The 21,190-nt window shown below is 45.3% G+C and overlaps 1 protein-coding gene across 1 annotated transcript in view; it reads left to right on the forward strand.

Annotated features, from left to right (window-relative positions):
• Nucleotides 1-270: 270 nt before the first annotated feature.
• Nucleotides 271-21,190, forward strand: part of CCN4 (cellular communication network factor 4) — a 53,298-nt gene continuing 32,378 nt past the window's right edge. The window contains exon 1 of the mRNA XM_050941144.1: nt 271-421. Coding sequence (XP_050797101.1) covers nt 374-421 — 48 coding nt within the window. The 5' untranslated portion in view covers nt 271-373. The remainder of the gene's footprint in view (nt 422-21,190) is intronic.

The raw sequence follows: 21,190 nt of genomic DNA on the forward strand, positions 1-21,190 counted from the left end.
TGATGAGTAAACACTGAGTATTTAACTCCCCCTGTTAAAATTATAGTTTGATGCACCACTGCATTGTAACTTTCCCTTTAAGAAACCCCTGACTAAAGGCAATATAGTGAAATGCGGAGGTGGTGACAAAAAAAAAAGAAGACGATGTGAAGGCAGGGAAAGTTTCTTCAGAGGAAAAATGCAGGGTTTGTCCTTTGCCCTGACGTCAGATCTGTCTTTAATAAAATCCCTGAAGAGCCAGGAGAAAAATGCAGATCTGCCTGACTCGCTAGGCTGCCAGTTGAGGATTGCTCTGCATTCCCAACGTGGGGTTTTTGTACAAAACGGCTCTAAATCTGGGTTCAATCAATGTATTTAATCCTGGCTTCCAGGGATGAGGTGGTTTCTGCCCTGGCTTCTAGCAGCAAGCAGCATTTTGCAGGTGAGTTGGCAAAGTGGAGGAGAGAAATGTTTTCTGCAAACTATTATTGGTATGATTTTAGTGTTCATAAATTGGTGTATGCTGGAAAACGCAAGAGCCGCCTGCTAAGGATTGGGTAGATCGGATCTGAGAGTGTCAAGGGTAAAGGCGAGATGAGGCGGGAGGGGGAATATCTAAAGAAGAGCAGAGCTGCCCCTCTGACCCTAATCCTTCATTACCCCAAAATTGGGACCAGTTTTTGCGGACACAAAAGCAGGAGCAAATGCAAGTTGCTCAATCCTTTTGCACAGAGAGAATAAATTCTTGTTTGACAGCTTAAATGTGCCAGCAGAACATCACTGTGGGAATTGGATTAGAAGCTAGTGGGGGAACTAAGAGTCTAAGGGAATCAAGAGCAAAACGTGTGTGTCTTAGGAAAGGTCCCGCAGCAACGCTGAATGGGGTGGGGAGGAACAGCCTGCTGAGTGAATCAAGGGATCAGAACACACCGCACGTGGCAGCAGCTCCTGGTACACAAGAGAGGAGAAGAGATACTGATCAAGTGGGGCAGGCCCAGACTGCAAGCCCTGCTGGAGGGGCCGCGGGAGGAAAGGAGAGCGGCTAGCAGAGATCAAAGGAGTTTGCAGAGCCATGTAAAATGGTTAAAGATGCAGGGTTTGTCCTGAGCATTGTGCAGAAGCCACCTGGCTGGCAACGAGAGAGATGGCTAATGATTGAGGGAGTGGGACAGCTGTGCTCTGCGGTTTTGTTTACAGGTGTGCAGGGAGTGGGCCTCAACCAAACACCCTCTGTATTTCTGGCTCTGATCTCTCCAGATCTGGCTCTTTTGGTTAATGTTGATCACTAATTTGGCTCCTGAACCACTGAGGTCTGAGCGTCACTCATCTAGTGTGTCCAATGTGCCTGTGTGAGACCAGATACCAAGATGATAAGCGTGATATAAATCAATAGACAGACAGATATGAGGTCCACCCTAGAAAAAAAATTCTACTTGCCTGTTCATCTAAGGCAAGTAACTTGTTCTGATGGTAACATAATATGAGCCGGTATTTCCCCTTCCCATTCTCATAGTAGGTGTGGGTGAGGACTATAGGTTTTGTACCTGCTGTAATCCACTTTCTTGATGTTGAAGGGCTCTGTATTTAAAAACCCAACACAATATGAGTCTGAGGGGGCTGGCTAGTGGTGAATGTGTAAATGTTATTTGTTTACTGCTGGTACCATGTTTGGGTCTGATTAGCCCACAAAAGTAAAGCCAGTCCCTGGCCAGGAGACCTTCCAGTTCAAGCCCTGATCCTTCAATGAGATTCAGGCAGCTGGACCCCTGTGCCTGTGGGGAGTCCCACCGAAATCTTTGGGGCTCTAGGTGGGTCTGACTGTGTGGATCGTATTGCAGGATCAGGCCCTAAAAGGCAGACCCATCAAAGACAGGCTGTATGTGGAAATCCAGAGGTGGGGAAGACTTCCTTTTAATAACTACTACTTTCATAATGCATTTGTTTCTTGTGGGCCTCCTCTGCAGAGAGGGTCTTGAATGAAAAAAGAAGGGGGTTTGGCAGACTGTGACAGGGAAGATATTCCCTGCACAGGGGGCAGCGTGGTAAAATGCCGGGAGCATAGTGGGACACCAAGGCTGGTATGTCGGCATATGAGACAGCACATGAGAATGTTGGATTGCAATAAAGTTCTGGTTGGCATGGGCTTGGGATGACTGCACTACTGATAAAAGAAGCCTCAGGTGAGCCAGTAAGACTGTCCCAAACGAGTGCTAATGAAACCCTCACAGCACGCCACCTGGGATCTTAGTCGATTTTTAGCAGTGACTGTCAAGGCACACGAGTAAAGTAAGTCCCAGCCACAAGACACCTGCAGTATAAGGGCCTGGGTCTGCAGGGTGGACAGCTGCCTCCACATGCAGCACCCCATTGATTTCACCTGCATTGTGCCAAAGCACAGCAGACTGTTCACATGTCTCAGTTTCAGGATTGTGGCCTAAAGAAGAGAGAGAGCAGGGTGCTCTGGAAAATCCAAAGGTGAGCGTGATTTTCAGCTTTTAGTCTTCCTAATCTGACTAAATTTGCTGGCTGTGGGCAGTGCAGAGAAGTGTTTTTAAGAAGGACTGGCATGCCCTGTATGGCATACAAACCACAGTGGATGTATTCTGTATATGTATCACATTCTACTCCATCTTATAAATGTTTTAGTGAGTTCTTAAACATTATATTGGAACTATCTTTTCCCCTTCCACTTCTAAGACCAAACTTTCCTAGTACTAGGAGTGCAACTGTACAGGGAGAGAGAAAAAAAATCGACTGACTTTAAAATTTCTAAGCTTTTCCTAAAATATTGTTCTAGACAAAGGGTAAAACTTTAAAAAGCACCTTAGCTACTTAGCTTCCCAACTCCCGTTAACTTTCAGTGAAACTGATGCTTCTAAGTGTCTGTCACTTTTGAAAGTGGAACTTATAATGGCAGGACTTCGAAGTTTGATAACATGACCCCTTTCAGCGCTGGAAGCAAGTGCTGTGCTTCTCACTAGGAGACCAAGAATCTTCCCTTTCTTCCGATTCTAGCCCTGACGGGTCATGAGATTTGTATCTTCTTGTTCCTGCAGGACTGAATATTTCCTATCTTGGGCCTCAGAGCAGGGTGATTTTGGGGAGGGGAAATTCCACACATAAGGAGAAATAAAGCAATCAAAATTTAGGGGGTGGGGGGATAGGAAGCTCTTTGAAGTTGCTCAGAGGTTTGGAATGTCAGAAGTGGTCTTGTTGGAGATGGTCAGCGGTTAGAGTGCAATGGTGTGTGATCCATGCAGTTGATTTTTGTATGGATATCACCACGATGTAAGGAGGGAGGGGGTGTGCATGAGACTTTTTTTCTGAAATCACATTGATAAACAGTCCCACAGCAAAGAGTAAATGGTGCTATTGCCCCCCTAAATAAGCAGGCAGTTATTCAAGCCGCAGGAAAGATAGTAGTTTATTTGGGGGCATCATCACTTATATCTGATGTGGACAGCAGAAAGAGAACCAATCAAACATTGACTTTGTGGTTTTGTTTGTGGGGAGCAGGGGTGGACAGGTCTGTCGCATCTTATGTGCATTTAACATGTGCAAATTCAGCTTTACGCGGTTGGCAAAAACAAAAGAGAGAAAAATAATTTAAATACGGTACCCGCCTGGGTTTTTTTTGTTTGTTTGTTTGTTTCGCCAATGACTTTCAGTGCGCCACTGTAGGGAGTGGAGGAGGGGAGCAGCTGCACCCTGCTGGGAGCGGGCTGCACGTTTCATCTGCCCCAGCTGGTGCCAGGTCTGCAGCAAGCCTGGCAGCCCACGTCCTTCCCTCCCCACTGACCGACAACTTTCAATTCACCTGCAGGCGGGAGCAGCACGGAGCCCTCCCGTCAGGCAGCACGGTGGGAGGGGCTGAGTGGCGAGCGCCCCAGCTGAAGGGAGCCCTGGATGCCCCACTTCTCACCCCCCTGCCTCCCCCTTCCCCGCTAGCCGGGGCACTCACTCCTCTGCCTGGGGCATGTCTGCAGCGCAGGGAGTCCCGCTAGCCAGAACGCAGCCGTCCAGAGGCTCACCAGCATGGCCGGGGGAGGCAACCGCGAGCTGCCAAGTAAGTGGCACCGAAAGTTTGCACCCTGTTTTTTTCGTTTTTTTGGTTCTTCGCTCCGGCCACTCTGCACCCTGGTTTTTGTTGTTGTTGCTTTGCCACTCCGACTGCCTTCTTTTTTTTTTTTTTTGCTTGGGGTGGCAAAACAGCCAGACCCGGCCCTGCCTATAGTGTGGGCGATTCTGCCTGCCATTACACTCAATGTAATTTTGACTATACGCAATTTTCGCTTTACACGCTGACTGCGGAACATAACCCCAGCGTAAGATGAGACAGACCTGTATGTGCTAACTTCCCTTTAAATGCCTAGATCTTCACAATTATTGCCACGGATCTGAGCTGTAACTAGACCTGTGGGAAGGATGGGTGAGAAGATTAATGTGTAACTTTTCCTTCTCCTTTTTCTAGGATTTACCGCCAGGGGTTTGGGTCCAAGACTTTTTCATTTTTAAAATATTTGGAATGAGTGGCAGGAAAATCTGATCATGATTTCTTGGACTCCGTCTCCAAAGGAAACCACATTTTGACCAATCTGGAACCAAAAAAACAGCCTGGATTTTATTTATTTTTTTCACTGGCAGCTTGTCTAGTGTTTAATCATTTCATGAGTTCCAGGGACCTGGCAAAACACAGATGTTAGGAAGAGATGAACTCAGGTTGGGTCACCAATAAATTTGTAATTGGAGCTTACAGTCTGCTGGTTCCTGGGGCCTGGATAATTTTGTGCGGTGTATATTCAAAGTGAGGACAGCTTGACGTGTCACACTCACTCCAGAGCATCTCCACTGCCACTGCTATTCTGTCAGGGACCGTCTTTTTGTTCCGTTTGTACAGCACCTAGCACAATGGTCTGCTAGGCATTGCTGCAATGCAAATAATACAGCTTCAATAGTGACTACTCCCCAGGTACATAAGGCAGTTAGGCTTCACTTCCTGACAACAAGTCTCATCCTCAGCTGGTATCAAATGACAAGGTGCCATTTGGAGCTACACTGAGTCACACCAGCTGAGAATCAGACCTAATTTATTCAGCTGCCTTGAAAATGTGTGTGCTGTAGTGGAAACCTGGTAAATGGCATCCCGAAAGTGCACCTACTAACCGCACCGTGTTTATTGCTTTTGACTTAGGCTATGTCTACACTACAGATTATGTCGGCATCATTTTTGTCACACAGGGGGTTACATCGACATAAGCGCTGGTGTGGACAGCTTCTCCCAGCGACATAGCTACTGACACTCGCAGGGGCTGGAGAAGTTAAGCCAACAGGAGCTGTCATTTTAGAGCAGCTACATTGGAGAGCTTACAGCAGCACAGCTGCAAGACTGTAAGCTCTCTAGTGTAGGCATAGCCTTAGAAACCCCTCTTGCACACGCACGTGCACAAGCAAATAATAGCCTTTTCAAATGCAAAGTCCTGGAAGTGTCACTGCCTGGAGGTTAAGGTGGTTCCTTGAAGTTCAGTTAGGACTCAGTCCTGTTCCTACTGAAACCATTCACAAAATCCCCACTGACTTCAGCACAGTAGTAGGGCTTCTTTGTATTTTTCATACCGTCTGTCATGCATCTCTAAACTTGGGATTGTGCTGATTGCCTTCAACTTCATTCTGTAGCAGCTGGATCTCCGCAAAGAGTGTGACGATCACAGTTAGAGAGAGTAGGATAGGCCTGGGAACCAGGACTCCTTGATTCTCTTCCCAGCTCTGCTTCTGACTACTTGTGCCTCTTTGGGGAACTCCTTCCAGATGTCTTGAGATTCTCTGAAGAAATATGCTAAGAGGGTTTGGTTTTAATAATCCTGCTTTCACTTACATAGCGTGGTCATGGAAAGATCTCGATGACAGTTTCCTAGCTACTGTTCTCATTTTACACACGGGTAAGTGAGGTGCAGAGAGATTAAGGACAAAACTGCTAAAAGTGGCTACTGGTTTTGAGAGTCTCCATTTTTGGGAACCTAAAATGGGAGACCTGGGACAGAGTTTTCAGAAGGGTCCAGACCATGCAGTTAAGGTCTGATTTTTTTTTTTAAATAAACACTGGCTCCACTTTAGGGACCAGAATGAATGGTCAGATTTTCAAAATAAATAAATAAAAAACAAAAAATAACCCTCAAGCATTTTGAGTGGTGACCTTATTGAATCTGGCTCTGTGTATCACAGTGGGAACTCCTGGGTACTGAGCACACTTGTCTGCCTGTCTCTTGCTTAGGCTTTGTCCACACTAGCTCTTTTGTTGGTAAAACTTTTGTCGGACAGGGGTGTGAAAAACACATACGTGCACCCCCAACTGACATAAGTTTCGCAACAAAAGTGCCGGTGTGTGCAGGGCTATGTCGGCGGGAGACGTTCTCCCACTGACACAGCTATCCCCACTCGTCATGCCAGCAGGAGGGCTCGGTCTCTCCTGCTGGTGGAGAGCAGCTACATGGGAGACCTTGCATTGGCGCAGCTGTGCTGCTGTAAGGTCAGCAGTGTAGACATAGCTTTAGACACCTGATGGGGAGCTGCACTTCTTTTCAAAAATCGGTATTGAGCACTTGAAAATCTGTCTCCTGTGGCCTGATTTTTTTTTCCAGAAAAACTGAGCACTCACAACTTCAGTTAAAGACAAGTGATGTTCAGCACTTCTGAAAATCAGGCAACTCGTGCTGGGCACTCAAAATCAAGGCTCTAAAAAAAAGTGTCTGTAAGTGATTTGCCCTGGGTCACACAATGAGGCAGTGCTGGGGCTTGGAATAGAATGCAAGTCTCCTGAAACACAATCCCTGCTTCCTTAGAGTATGGCTGGCTCCCTGATCCCCACTCTCTGGGTGTTTAATTTAAAAGAAAAAATGGAGGTTCTGAGTCAGTAGTAGCCCAGCATGGGTTGATTGATAAGGATACCCGTCTAGGGTGGGACTTATGCTGCAATACCCAGGGGTAATTGATCTCCTTGCTAGTTCTGGGTTGGAAGCCCTGATCCTTACCTACCCTCCTAGCCCCAAAGCTGTTGAAAAGCGTTCTCCCTATTGCTGCCTCCTCCTCCTATTGCTTCTATCCAGGAGCCCTAGGAGTCTCCTTCTTAGATGCTCTAGGTGCTGCTTATTCCTGATGTGAGGACTGTATTTCCAGGGGTCTCTGAACTTCTTGTGCCATATATTATTTTTAATAGACCTATATTGGGCTATTACTGGTTCTGAGCCTCACTTCTGTCCCAGATGTGGGGGGAGGGAGAGAAGGTTTGTGAGTGTTAACTGTCCACATGAGTAGACAGGGGAGGGGAGTGCTCAAGCTGGAACAGCTGCAGGAGAAAAGTGACATTAAGGATACGTTTTGCAACAAAACCCAAATAATGAATTTCTAATACTCAGGTTGCTAACACATTCCAGCCCTATGCGGTCATCTATACATCAATATATCTATACATAAAAAACGAGGAGTCCTTGTGGCACCTTAGAGACTAACAAATTTATTTGGGCATAAGCTTTCGTGGGCTAGAATGATAATGGGAGATGAATGGGCGAAGAAGCCTATGGTTCATGTCCTGTGGGATGTCTTGTGGCAAGGCCAAAGAAAGACTTTAGGGGTTTGTGCAAAGAAACTCTGCAGGGTCTTGAGTGCACTAGGGACCGAGTCAGCTCTGCACAGGAAGTCTCGCCTTCTGCACCAAGCTCCGTGCAGGCACAGGGGTCCGTCTGCCTGGTTTGGAATCTAAGGGCTTATCATTTTGGAAAAGTCATAAGAGAAAATAACTTACACACATTCAGTGATGGGGATGTATGGCAGAGTAATCCAGTGCCATTTATATTCAAGTGGACAAAGTTTGCAGCACCTGGAATGCTGTGAATGGCTTATATACATGTCAAACATCTGCTCCTGCTGTTCACTGAATGATCACAAATATTTTAGGTGGGGTTTGTCTTTATTTTCTTGTTTTATGAGCCATTCATCCCCAACTAAGAAACCACACTGGACTTGAAGTATTGACTGTATTCCCTCACCCACCCAAATATATAATGATCTAACCGAATTTAACCAGGTATTCAGTTAGAGTTAGATGTACAAGACTACTGCCTACAGTATTTACTGACTTTAATACATTACTTAGGCCTGGTCCACACTACAGCATTAAATCGATTTAAACAGGGTTAAAATGATTTAACGCTGTACCCATCCACACTACAAGGCACTTTAAATCAATTTTAAGGGCTCTTAAAATCGATTTCTGTACTCCTCCCCAACGAGAGGAGTAACCCTAAAATCAATATTACTATATCGATTTAGGGTTAGTGTGGATGGAAATCGAAGTTATTGGTCTCATTCTTTTACTGAGCTACCCAGAGTGCACCGCTCCGGAAATCGATGGTAGCCTAGGACCATGGACGCACACCACCGAATTAATGTGCCCTAGTGTGGACGCATAAAATCAATTTTATAAAACCAGTTTTATAAAACCGGTTTTAATAATTTCGATTTTATGCTGTAGTGTAGACGTGGACTTAGACCTGGTCTACACTGGGGCGGGGGGAGGGGGAAGATTGATCTAAGTTACACAACTTCAGCTATGTGAATAACGTCAACTCTGCCTGTGCCTCTTGCCCTGGGGGAGTGCCGGAGTCGACGGGAGAGCGCTCGGCGGTCCATTTATCGCGTCTAGACTAGACATGATAAATTGACCTTCGCTGGATCGATCGCTCCTCGTCAATCCAGCGTGTAATGTAGACAAGCCCTAAGTTGAGCAACAGCGCTGTGCTTAGTTGTGTAGAAAACCCCTCCGAAAATATGTCCCTCGCTACCAGGACTGTTACAATTGAATTAGACAAAACAATTTTGACACAAATTGCCCTGAATGACTCAGAGAAGGATGATCTAGACTAAAATGCAGCAACTTTTTAATGAGCTGTGTATGTGAGACAGCACTTTCCCCCTTCTCTAGGAGTTGCATCACCAAATCAAACTCTATTTTCTGCTTTGCTTATAATCTTGATTTCTTTATGTGCTGTACGCTTTCTTAGATTACGAATGCGCCTGCTTATTTCATATTTTCACGCTGAAACGTCCTTTTGAGGAAAAGCCTATGTAGAACTAGGAGGCAGGGACTGATGAAAATTTCTTCAAAATCTGAAAACATTTGACCAGCTCTATGCCTAGATGATTCTAGCGAAAATACGATACCTTTCACATTGAACTAATAGAACAAAATTCCTATTTGCTTTACACTAAAATCATGTTGTAACAAGCTGGCTAGTGTTATGTACCACTGTCTCAAATCAGAACTGCTCAACAGCATGGCATGGACCTATAAAGCTAACTGCTCGGAGAGAGTCTCCTTCACCTTACATGAAAGAGGAGTCTACATTTATAGCAAGAAAATCAGAATTCAAATACCAATGCCACTATTAAGTTCCAAGAGGTCTTTGCATTCAGCATTATTACAACCATGATATACTTGGTTGCCACAAATATGTTAGAATATTAGCTGGTTATTTTGAGTGAGATGGTAAATGACTGTCTGTACCATCAGAGGGTTTTTAAATCTTCCAGAATCCTGCTGGATGTAAATCATAACTAATTACTTGTTATCTTGAATTTGGATTGTACTTGGCAAAAGCAGATCTGCTACAGTCACTGAGGAGTTTTCTGCACTCGCTGGGGTGTATTTCTGGTTTGATAAGCAGGCAGAGAAATCCGAATTCATATGGGAAAAACTAAATGCTGCTCAAGAAAGTGGTTACATGTGTTTGGCTGGCTATGGGGAAGAAAGAGGTGCAGATTTGACAGAGTAACAGCTGTGGAATTTTAGCTGCTGCAAGGAAGAAATATAGCACAAAATGTGTAGCCAGTGCTACAAGACCTAGAGTCCTCAAATGTATTACACTATAAACCTTTTGGGTTCCACTGTAATGAGTTAATTGGTGGAATATCAACTAGGAAAATATCCCTATTCCATTAATCAGAGCTTGGCCACTAACAAGTAAGATATAGGCCTCGCCAGCAAAACTCCTGGAAATTGACTAGCTTGTTAAGTGAGGATTTGGACAGTCACTCAAGGCCAGATCATACCAAAAGTGCTGGAACTAGGGGTCTTGGGGGTGTGGCAGCACCCCCTGGCTTGAAGTGGTTTCCATTATAGACAGGATTTATAGTTTGGTTCAGTGAGTCTCAACAACCCCACTATACAAATTCTCCCAACGCCACTGGATCATACCCTCAGTCCCTGGGCATGGCATGGATGGACCCTGTGCATGTGGAAGGCAAGCCAAGTTCAGCCATCTTTCTAGCAGTGTCTTCTTCCTCTTACTCTTGGAACCTGCAGAAACATTAAGGAAAAGTCTGATGTCATTGAATATGTAAGCAGAGTCAGGATAAGCTCTACTCTGACATCTGGTGGAAAGAATTTCAGAGAGTATATTTGCATAGGCACGCCTACCCTATCCCAGACTGCCGAGCTGTGGGACTGCTTGGTGACAAATGACTCAACCTCAGTTGGGTGGTACTTGCTAGACAAGGGACATGGGTTCCAAAACCCAGTGAATTGAGAGAGGCTGGGGACAGGTATCTGTGTCTGGTGGTGCAGTCTCCTTGTGAAGCCAGAAGCACCAGTTCCAGCCCCTCCTCTCTCCACTGTGTAATGTCAGAGTTGATTTTTTATTCCCTTAAGAATCCAGATACAGGTTACTGAGCTGAACTCACTTTTGGCTAATGGTGCACTAGCACTGGGGCTCCCCTACTATGAGCTGAAATCACTAAGAGCTGAAAATCACTACAGAGCTGAAATTACTGAGCTGAGAGCACTGGGTACTGTGCTAACTAGTGGGGAGCCTGAAGCTATACTGCGGAACAGAGCAGCTGGTGGAGTGGAGCAGTTTGTGGGGATGGCTGGAGCGGATCACGGGACAGCTGGTGGAGCAGAGCAACTGGCAGAGCGGAGTAGCTGTGGGATGGGTGGAGCGGCCCACAGAGCGAGCGGAGCCGAGCAGTTTGCAGGGACAACTGGAGCAGCTCACGGGACAGCTGGTGGAGCAGAGCAGCTGGTGGAGTGGAGCAGTTTGTAAGGACGGCTGGAGGAGCAGAGCGGAGCGCCTGGTAAAGCGGAGCAGTTCGTGGAGAAGGCGGGAGCAGAACCCACGGAGAGGCAGGGCAGTTGGCCCCGGACCACATAAGGTGCCCCTTTCTACCCAGGCTGGGGGGAGGGACCTCTGCAGATAGACTCTCGAACTTTGGGGCTGCACTGACCCAGGATAGAGACTTTTGGGATTGTGGGACTTTTGGGACTGTGAGTGATTTGGGGGGTGTTGCTGGACTCAGGAGCCCAGGAAAGAGGACACAGCCCAATTTCCTGGGGTGGGTCTTTGCTCACGGTTTCGTCTATGAACTCTAGGTGAGGTGTTTTCTCAATTTAGTGTTTGTTGTTTATCTCATGTATTAAACCTTTTCTGCTACACCGAGACTCTGTGCTTGCGAGAGGGGAAGCATTGCCTCTTTGAGGCGCCTGGGGGTGATTGGCATTGGGTTATTGAAACGGAACCCCTGGATACTGAACCCGGCCCTTGTTGCTGCCAACTCAGAGGGGCAGAAGGGTTACAAATATAGAGTGCTATCCTTGCTGTTCAAAGCTATAGAATGATTTAAGGAGATCATTTTCTATTAGCTTTCATAGGCTGTAGGTGCTGGCACTAGGTGTGCTGGGGGTGCTGCTGCACCTCCTGGCTTGAAGTGGATTTCATTATATCCTGGGTTTACAGTTTGGTTCAATGGCTCTCAGCACCCCCACTATACAAATTGTTCCAGCACCCCTGTCATTGGCTTTAGAATAATGCCCTGTATGTTTAATCCCTATTAAATTCTATAGGGCTTTTCTATAAAGGAAGGCTCTCTGTGGATCTGGAGGCATGAGAAACTGGTGTGCAGGAGATGAGGGTGTGCATGTCTCTCTCTGCCTCACCCAACTGAAACATAACCCCAGAGTCTGTATTTTAATTCTTTCAGCAGTGCCCCATCTGCACATGGGGATCCCCTGCGAAGAGAAGTTCCCAGGTACGCAAGCAGGCTGTTGACTTCTTGCCCATCTCTAAGTTCAAGGACTTCCCTGAACCTAGACTAACTTCTGCATTTGTAATGTGTATGTGATACACAGCTGCTTTCAGATTCAGCTATGAAAGCTTCTGCTTCTCACAGAGGAGATGCTTAATGAGCAGATAGATATTTAAAAGGTCTCCTATGTAAACCTAAAACAGAGCCAATAGCTTTTCAGCAAAGACACTATTCATGACTTATTTTTGGTTGTGTGTGTTTTGAGGTAGATCAAAATCCTATCCATGATGCCATCCTGATGTGCAAAGCTCTGTGTTCTCGATTAAGGGAGTGAAGCAACAGCATCTAATTAGATAAATGAACGGAACATGCAGGCTGCACAGCCAAAATCTCTCGTTTTTTCTCTAAAACCTTGTCTATGCTAGAAAGTGGTACCACTTTATTTGTACAGGTATAGTTAAAGCAATGCAACCCCTCACCTGCACTGTGGACTTAGTTATTTCAGTAGAAAGGTGTTTATTTTGGTATATCTTATTCCCACATGGGAAGGGCAATAAGATATATAGGCATAACCACATCCTCATTATACCGTTGGTATAAATACTGCAATAGCCGATCACACCCCTAACCAACATAGTTATACTTGTACAATTGTTGAGGGTAGCTCAGGCCCTAGTCTAGGGGTAGTCAATAGGCAGACCACAGGCCAAATCTGGACTGCCAGATACTTTTGAACAGACCCCAGAATCTTTTTATTTACTTATTATTATTATTATTATTATTTATTTATTTATTTATTTATTTTTATTATTTTACTCTGGAGTCTGGACCTTGCCTATACCTTGACCAAGAAATTTGGACCTTGACAAAAAAATAATTGACTACTCCTGCCTTAGTCTATAAACTATTAGCTGGGAAGAAACATGTTAGTCTCTAAGGCAGGGATCGGCAACATTTGGCACGTGGCCTGCCAGGGTAAAGACCCCTAGTGGGCCAGGCCAGTTTGTTTACCTGCGGCATCCGCAAGTTTGACTTATTGCAGCTCCCACTGGCAGCGGTTCGCTGCTGCAGGCCAATGGGGGTTGCAGGAAGCTGCGGCCAGCACATCCCTCATCCCAAACCACTTACCCTGGCAGGCCGCATGCCAAGCATTGCCGATCCCTGCTCTAAGGTGTCACGAGGTCTCGTCCTTGTTCCTGCTGATACAGACTAACAGGGCTACCACTCTGAAACCGTTCAGCTTTCTGTCATTTCTACCTCAATACTGCCCCCTTGTGTTTAGGTGTTGTGAAATTAAGAAACAGACTGTCCTGGTACAACAAAAGGCGTTGATTCATAGACTCTTTGTTTATAATTGTGACTGCAACATGAAATGCTGTGGGCTACTGACAGCCGGCAATAGCCAATTTTACAATAAAATTCCATGTTAAAAAAGAAAAATCTCAGTGCTCGTATGATTGAGAAGTTTTCTTTACTGGGCTAGGACAAAAACACAAGGAGCTAACGCAGCTTGTCTGTCCCTTGGGAAAGTTTGCTGGTACATTAACCATTTAAATACTGAGATATTTCCATTCACTTGGAACGTGGCTATATAGGGCAGTGGAGAAATTATAGCATTTATGAATGTAGTGCTTTTTAGATGTCCCAGTTACCAGTCCGAAGACCTCTGTTGATCGGACAACTGATCCATGTGATCCACCTGTCTGCTTCAGTTCTGACCTGGAGGGACCACTTACTCTAGAGGCCAGATCCCTAGCTGCTATAAATTCACACAGCTTGTTTGAACTCAATGGAACTCACCTGAGGACCTGGCCCTTGGTATTTATGCCATGCTTGTCACCATGGCATCAGAGTATCTCTTGTGCTGGGAGGAGAATTCATCTCCAGGTCCATTTAATCCTGGGCACCTACTGACATTACTGACCTGTGCAGATTGTGGTGGACGCATGTCTAACAGGAAATGGACTAAGCACCCCCCTCTCCTCCCATTTCACACAGCCATTGAGATGTAAATTTGTTTGTTGTTGCCAGTTTGTGCTGGATTTGAACCAGCGTTGTGGTGCTGAATGGCTCTAATCCCTTCACCGTTCAGACCCTCCTATGCTGTTTGTTTACAAGGTGCAAAAAATAAAGCAATTTCCTCATTGTGTTGCACCTAAAATTTGTGAGGATTGACTGAGTGGATCTATTTTCTGCAACTAGTAGAACTCAACAACTTAGTTTGTTAAATATGTGTGGGAGGAAGGCTGGTTTTGTGGGTAAGGCATGACAGCAAAAAATCTAGGTTATACCACAGGCATCTGATTTCACCTCTCTCTGCCTCCATTTCCTCACCCATAAAATAGGGGTATTTAATACTTCTTCCCTCAAAGTTAAGAGTGACACGCCTGGAAAATGTGTATGAAGTGATCTGAATTCCTCCAGTGAGAAGACATTAATAAAATGTGAAGCATTTTGATGTACATTAGTCACCCTTTCAGATAATTCATGCACAGACCTCTCTGGAAGGCAGTTATCCTCCTTGTCTAGTTGGAACTTCATTTTGGAGTTATCACCTTTTATTTCAGGCTGTCTGATATCTGGCATCTTTTTAGTTAAATGCCACTTTTCAGTTCTGTTTCCACTGACTTCACTGGTCGTGGGAGGGAGTCTCCAGTGCTGCTTGTCACTTTCCAACTTTGCTCCTTTTTCATGAATTTATTCCAGGTGGTATTCTAGTTTCCATTGTATTTAATCGAAAAGCAACCGTTTTGTCCCAAAAGCCACATACAAGCCAAAGGCTAATCTACAGTTATATTTTTCCCAGTGTGTCAACTTTCGTTTGTTTGGATGGTTTATGTATATATATTAAAAATAAATACTTGGTTTCTCTGTTGCACACAGAAATAAGATCCAAATTCAAAACAGCTCTGGAATAGCATTTGTCCTGAGCCTTTGAATTTGAAAGTGAAGGATGGTTTGACAGCCTAATCTGGCCACTTCTTAGTCCCCTTCTTCCCAGTGTCTGAGTTTGTTCCTTTGCTGTTTCTGTGCCAGCTATTCAGGAACAATCTGTTCTGTCTCCCACATTGACTCTTCACCTACCTTTTAAAAAAATATATATTACACAACTCCATGCTCTCTGCAGCCACCAAACTGATGATTGTTGCCCCTTAATGGTGCTTACTATAAAGCCTAGTCTCTCCAGTTCTAAGGTGCAGGGGGAACGGTATTGCTTTAACACTTGCACTGGGCATTTTGAGAGATCTGTATGAATGGCCTAGACTTGGAGATGATGATTCTGTCCCAGTAGTGATAGGGGAGCCCAGACTTTTAAACACCACAAGTGCTTACTGGGAAAGTGTGTCTGCTCTTTGCTAGCAGGGTAATAAGCTCTATTTGCACATAAGCTTGACAAACATTATTTAAGTTTCATGGCAAACATAGAACATAGGTTTTATTAAGGGCCAAATCCTGCTTGTTTTACTCAGTGAATTAGATTCGGTGAGGTTACCTGCCAGGGTTGCCAACCCTCCAGAATTCTCCTGGCATCTCCAGGAATTACAGATTGTCATGTGATGAAACCTCCAGGAACACGTTCAACCAAAATTGGCAGCCCTAATATTTGCCAGTGTAAGGCAAACAGAATATGGCCCCAAATCTGTCTTAAAGATGCATAAGCTGAGCAAGGAGAGGTTGCTTTGTCCAAGGACACACTGCAGAGTGGGAATAGAGTCCACGAGACCTGACTCCCAGTATCTCCTCATTCAGACACCAAGATCTGTTGTTTTCTGTTCTTATGCACAATGGCTGTGCACTCTGCTAATGTGGGGTCTGATCCTACTCCCCTTGATTTGAAACTACTTTGAAATCATGAACTGTGAACACAAGAGAGAGGCACAGTAATATATTTGAACATGTTAAGATTCATCTCATTTTAATGGTGATCCCTTTGTAAAAACATTTCTTCTCCTGGAGAGGCTGGGTGGGAAAGAGACTCAGAGTGCCATGCAATTCAGTGAGAGAATCCATATTCGATACTGCCTTCATGATAACCCAATGACAGCCAAGTGCATCTCTTGCCTTTCACTAACATTTTCCAGGTATGTGTAGGTTTTAAAGAAACAGTGAATAATTACCCTCCTTACAAGTATACAAGGAGCATTACCTATTATTAGGCCAACAAGTAATTTCCAGTAGAAAAGCAGAGAAGGACTTTTGTGCCCTAGAAGCTGGTGAATTACAAATAAGGATAAACTGAACTTAGACCATCTTTTTGGGAAGTTAATGAAAGCTCATTGCAGGGAGTAAATATCATAACAAAACATTGGGTCAATTTGGCCAGGAAGGAACAGAGATCACAGTCCTGAGATTACAAGGGGACTCGGCAAAGGGTGTATGTGGCTGGGTGGGTACGTATTTTTTATTGTTTGACTTGCATATTGCAAGAGTCATGGAGGGAAGTGGATCTAAATGAGTGGAAGGTTGTGTTTTGGCAGGTCACTTCAATAATGGCATGCCATGCTTTGGGGGAAAGGTCCAGAGGTGGCTGTGGAAGAAATGGACAAATGGGCCATTGAAGCTGGCATCGTTAGTAGAGCCGGGGAGCAGTCATGCACTAAGGGTATATCTGCCTTGCAGCTGGGACCAAGTCTGAGTTTGGGCAGACAGGCTCTTGCTAGTGGGGCTTGAGCTGGTGCACTAAAAATAGCAGTGTGAATGTTGTGGCTTGGGCAGGGACTCAGCCTAGCCACTGGAGTGCAGACTCAGGGAGCTAGGTGGGCTTGAGAGCCCAAGCTGCTGCCAGACCCACAACGTCTACACTGCTATTTTTAGGGCACTAGCTCAAGCCCCATGAATCTGTCTACCAGTGCTGGGAGCCTTACTACCAGCTGTCATGTAAACCTACCCTAAGAGTCCTAGCAGAGTGGAGCACTGATGGTTTACTCTTTGGTATGGACAGGACAAAATATCATCTCACTTGGTTTTAACCTATTTGTTCATTTTGTGTCTGTTCTAGGCAATGGTGCTGAGCCTTGCAAGCTCTGGTCCTGGTATCATATTGGCATGTCTGATACTAATCCAAATCTTCCATAGTGTTCCAAACCAGCATTCATCCTGAAAGGATCTGAGAGATCTTTTCTCTTCTCCTTCCTGGGAAATGGGAAACGTTCAAATGGCACCCGCAGAATTTGGTGGAGAGCCATCAGAAAAGTACTGATCTACTGCCTCTGCTAGTTCTGAACCAGTCGCCAGGCCAGTAAATTCCCATAGTGGGTTTGCCTGCCTGTTACAAAGATTTCTTTCTTAGTTAAGATCTAGAAAACACTTTCTTTGTTAAGATCTAGAAAACAGAATCCAGTGCTGGTGAGTACAGTCCAAAAGCCACAACTCTGAACCTTGACCTCCACCCCCTCAGTGCAGCTCCAGCACAGCCAGTATTGCTGCTGAGTTTCCTGTTGAATATCTCTGTTTCAAATCTCCATTGTTAATTTTTTTAAAGGGGGAAAGAAAAGGACAATTTTAAAAATGTGGTTTTGACTCCAGAATCCATCTTCCTGTTGATACAGCTGTATGAGTGCCACTTAATATCTTAGCAAACTTACAACAGATCAGAAAGGGAGTTCAGCTCTTAATTCCTCTTTTTTTGCTACTTCGCTATTTTGGGACTCTCTCATTATAGTGATCTCTTCTTTCTCTGTCCCTCCTCTCCCGTCATCCCTCTTTCTCTTCTTGCACAACCCCACACCTGTTACTCAAACTGAGCTGCAGCATGATGTAAAACCTGATCAAACTGTACAGGATTTTCTCTTGCTGTCAATGAAAATGCTTCCATCCTTTGATGAAAATAGCTGCAACTCTCATTCTTTGGTGTCCTGTTCCCTGAGGAAAAATGTAATTAAATTAAATCACATTTGTTCTTTAAACAATTCGCTCATGTGAGGGGGGCAGCAAGAGGTCTATGAGCTGTTGAAGTTGACCTGAAGCCATATGAGGGTTGAGGCCTTCTTTTGAGGACTTGAGTGGTGCATAGGTCTTATACTGATTTTAGCACAGTTTCATACGAAAGGGAGCTCTAGGGGGCTAGATATTTCATAGACCTTCATCATACCAAAATTAACTTAATTATGGCTGTAGAGCTCGGGGACCTGATGACAGCTGTTGCGTATGAGTCATATGGGAAGAAAACTGGACCATCTTGGGCTCAGGTGGGGTGAGCGCTCCTCCTCCAGCCTTTAGGGTTGGTACAGCAGTGGCTGCATGTCCTACTACTGCCAGCCACCGCCACCTTGCTGTGTTGTGGCATGAGTGTGCCAAGGAGCCTCTCGCTTGGCAGCACATGCAGTTCAGCAGGGGGCAGCGGCTGGTAGGAGCAAGGCATATGGCGACTGCCACGCCAGCCCAATGGGCAGGAGGTGGTGCCAGCCCTGACTCTAGTTCAGGGGGGAAAGGGCTGGGGTTGGGTTGGGTTTGGTGGGCTCAGATCTGGTTCTGGCCTAAAAATTAGGCCCAAGCAGACCTGTGCATGGCTGTGCCTGGCTCCATGGACGATCCCGCTGCCATTGCCATATCCACACACATTTTGTGAGCAGACCTGCCATGGTCAGCTTCAGCATCTTACTAGAACCGACCAGTCACACTCTGCTTTTGCTGTGGAGCTGTGAGTGGCTGCGGTGGCAAAGTGGGAACTTCATGTTTCCTACCCTGGACAAGTGTTGCTACTACACGAAATGTTGGAATTCTGGATGGGAGATGGGAGACCTGTCTTCTGCCTAGGGCTGAAAGTTTCCAAAGCATTCACTTTGGGTCTGTCTCCTTCTGTTCAAGTCAATAGAGCACCTTTGCAAATCACATCCTGCACAGGTTACCTTGCAGAAAACTGAATGCTGGGTCTAATAGTGGTGTTCATGGATAAACAGAGAGGAGGGGTTTACTTGTTTGGTATGTGGCCAACATAGCTTCACCTACAAAGCTTTTTTTAAAAATAGCTCAGGGATTCTCATTTTTTTACAGTGTGAGCATCAGATCTGCTCATTAAAGGTACCATATAATAGCTAGATATTACCAGTATTAATAGGAGTGTTGTAGGCACTTCCCCTCCTATTCGCAGTAGCAGGAGTCACCTCCTCTCACACTGATGGTTGCATAGTGTTCCATCTGTGCCTATCTGTCTATCGGAGACATTAATGACCCCCATCACCATAATATCTAAGCATCTCACAGTCTTCAAAGAATTAGTCCTCCCAACTCCTTGGCGAGGGAGGGCAGTGTTATTATCCCCATTGTACAGATGGGGCACTGAGGCACAGAGAGACTGACCTGCTCAGGGTCACACAGGAAATCTGTGGTGGGGCCAGGACACAAACCTGAGTTTCCTGAGTCCCCAGCTAGCTCCTATCCTTCCCCTCTGCCTGAGACAGCAAAGGAACATTAAAATAGTATTTATGTGATGGATTCTTAGCTTCTTTACTGCTAATGGTCCACTGGCGAAAGTGTTGGTATCCTTTGTCTTCGAATACACGGATGATTTTTTTGCTTCTGCTCCCCAGTTGGGTGTTTGTTCTTGTGGAATATTATGGTGCTTCCTTTCTAATTAGAGGGTCACTTCTGACATAAATAATATTTAAGATGACCAAAAATCCTGTGCCTGTGTCACTAATAGCACTTGGTAGGAGACAGTTCACCCCTCACAACTGCACAGATTAGAAGCTGTGTTCTGAGCCCCAGTTGTGTGGGTGGCTCTTTAAATCTCTTCCATTTGAGACTGTGTATTCCCTTTTCCAGGCTCTGCAAAGACAGGAGTAGGGGCTGCTGCTCTGGTAAAGTCATGGGCAGGCTGCGTCAAAGCAGACAGGAAGAGAAATATCTTCCTCACTCTTTCTGCTAAGGAGCAGCAGTGGCTTCCATTGGCTCACTTCTGTGAAGCGGTAAATGAAGGGGAACCTGCTGAGAACTGCACTGGGAGGGAAAAGGAGACAGTTGCTGATGGTGGGACTAGACCCACATATGGGGGAAGGCTCTTCCCCAACATCGTTCTTCATCGACAACGCCAGGCTGCCTGTACCTCTGTTCTGCTCCCTCCTTCTAGTGTAATCCTAGCTAACATCTGAACAGGCCCCTCTTGTGCGATACTCGGCTAAGAGAGCAAATGTGATCCTAGGATGTGTAAACAGGGGACTATCAGGTAGGAGCAGAGAGGTAGCATTACCTCTGTATACAACTTTAGTTAGTAAAGCTGAGGGAATAACTGACTTTTTTCAGGTCAGTACCTGACCCTCCACCCCAGCCCCCAAAAAATCAGTTAGTTTTTAACCAAAAGTGAATTATTATTATTTTTAGGTTTTCTCGCCAAAATGAAAAACAAAAAAAATTTATTCAAGTCAAATGTCACTTCAAATGATGGAACAAATTACGCTGCAGAACCTTGTGTGACCCAAAGGCTTTGCCCTTTCAAACGCTTGCCTCTTAACCAAGTGCCTTTTCCCAACTAAGATATGGGGGAGTTTCTTCTTTAACTGAGAGATAGCTAATAATGACATTCAGAAGTTTCACAGAGAAAATGAAGCTTGATGTTCTTTCCCTGCTATCAGAGCTGTGTCTGTGTTTCATTTTTTGCAAAATGATGGCCCCACAGCGCCTAGAAAAAGGAGCAGGAATATTTTCCTTCATGCTTTAACTACCCAGACAAGTCAGAGGCTTTAATGAGGGATCGGTCATGGAGCAGCCAAGCTAGCTAGCTAGTTTTAAAATGGGGTTTGATCAGTTTAAGGACAGGATTATACAGCATGGCTGCCTGTATTAGCAGGAGGCTCGACTTACTGACCCAGCAGATCCCTTCCAGTCCTACGTTCTTATGTCAGGAGGCTCCTATGGTTAAGGCATTGGATTGGTATATGAGAGATCTGGATAAAGAGGCCTAGTTCTACCATGGACTTCCTGTCACTGTGGGCAAGTCATTTAGTGTCTCTGTGCCTTAGTTCCCCACTTGTACAACAGGGATAACACTTCCCTCTACCTCCCTTTGTCTGTCTTGTCTATTAGACTGTAAACTCCTTGGGCCAGGGCCTGTCTCTTACTACGTATCCATACAATACCTAGCACAATGGGGCGCTGAGTTTGGTTGGCCTCTAAGCATCGTTCACAATCACCCCTTTATGGT

The sequence above is a fragment of the Gopherus flavomarginatus genome, chromosome 2 (genome assembly GCF_025201925.1).
Source record: "Gopherus flavomarginatus isolate rGopFla2 chromosome 2, rGopFla2.mat.asm, whole genome shotgun sequence".
In the NCBI taxonomy this organism is placed as follows: Eukaryota; Metazoa; Chordata; order Testudines; family Testudinidae; genus Gopherus; species Gopherus flavomarginatus.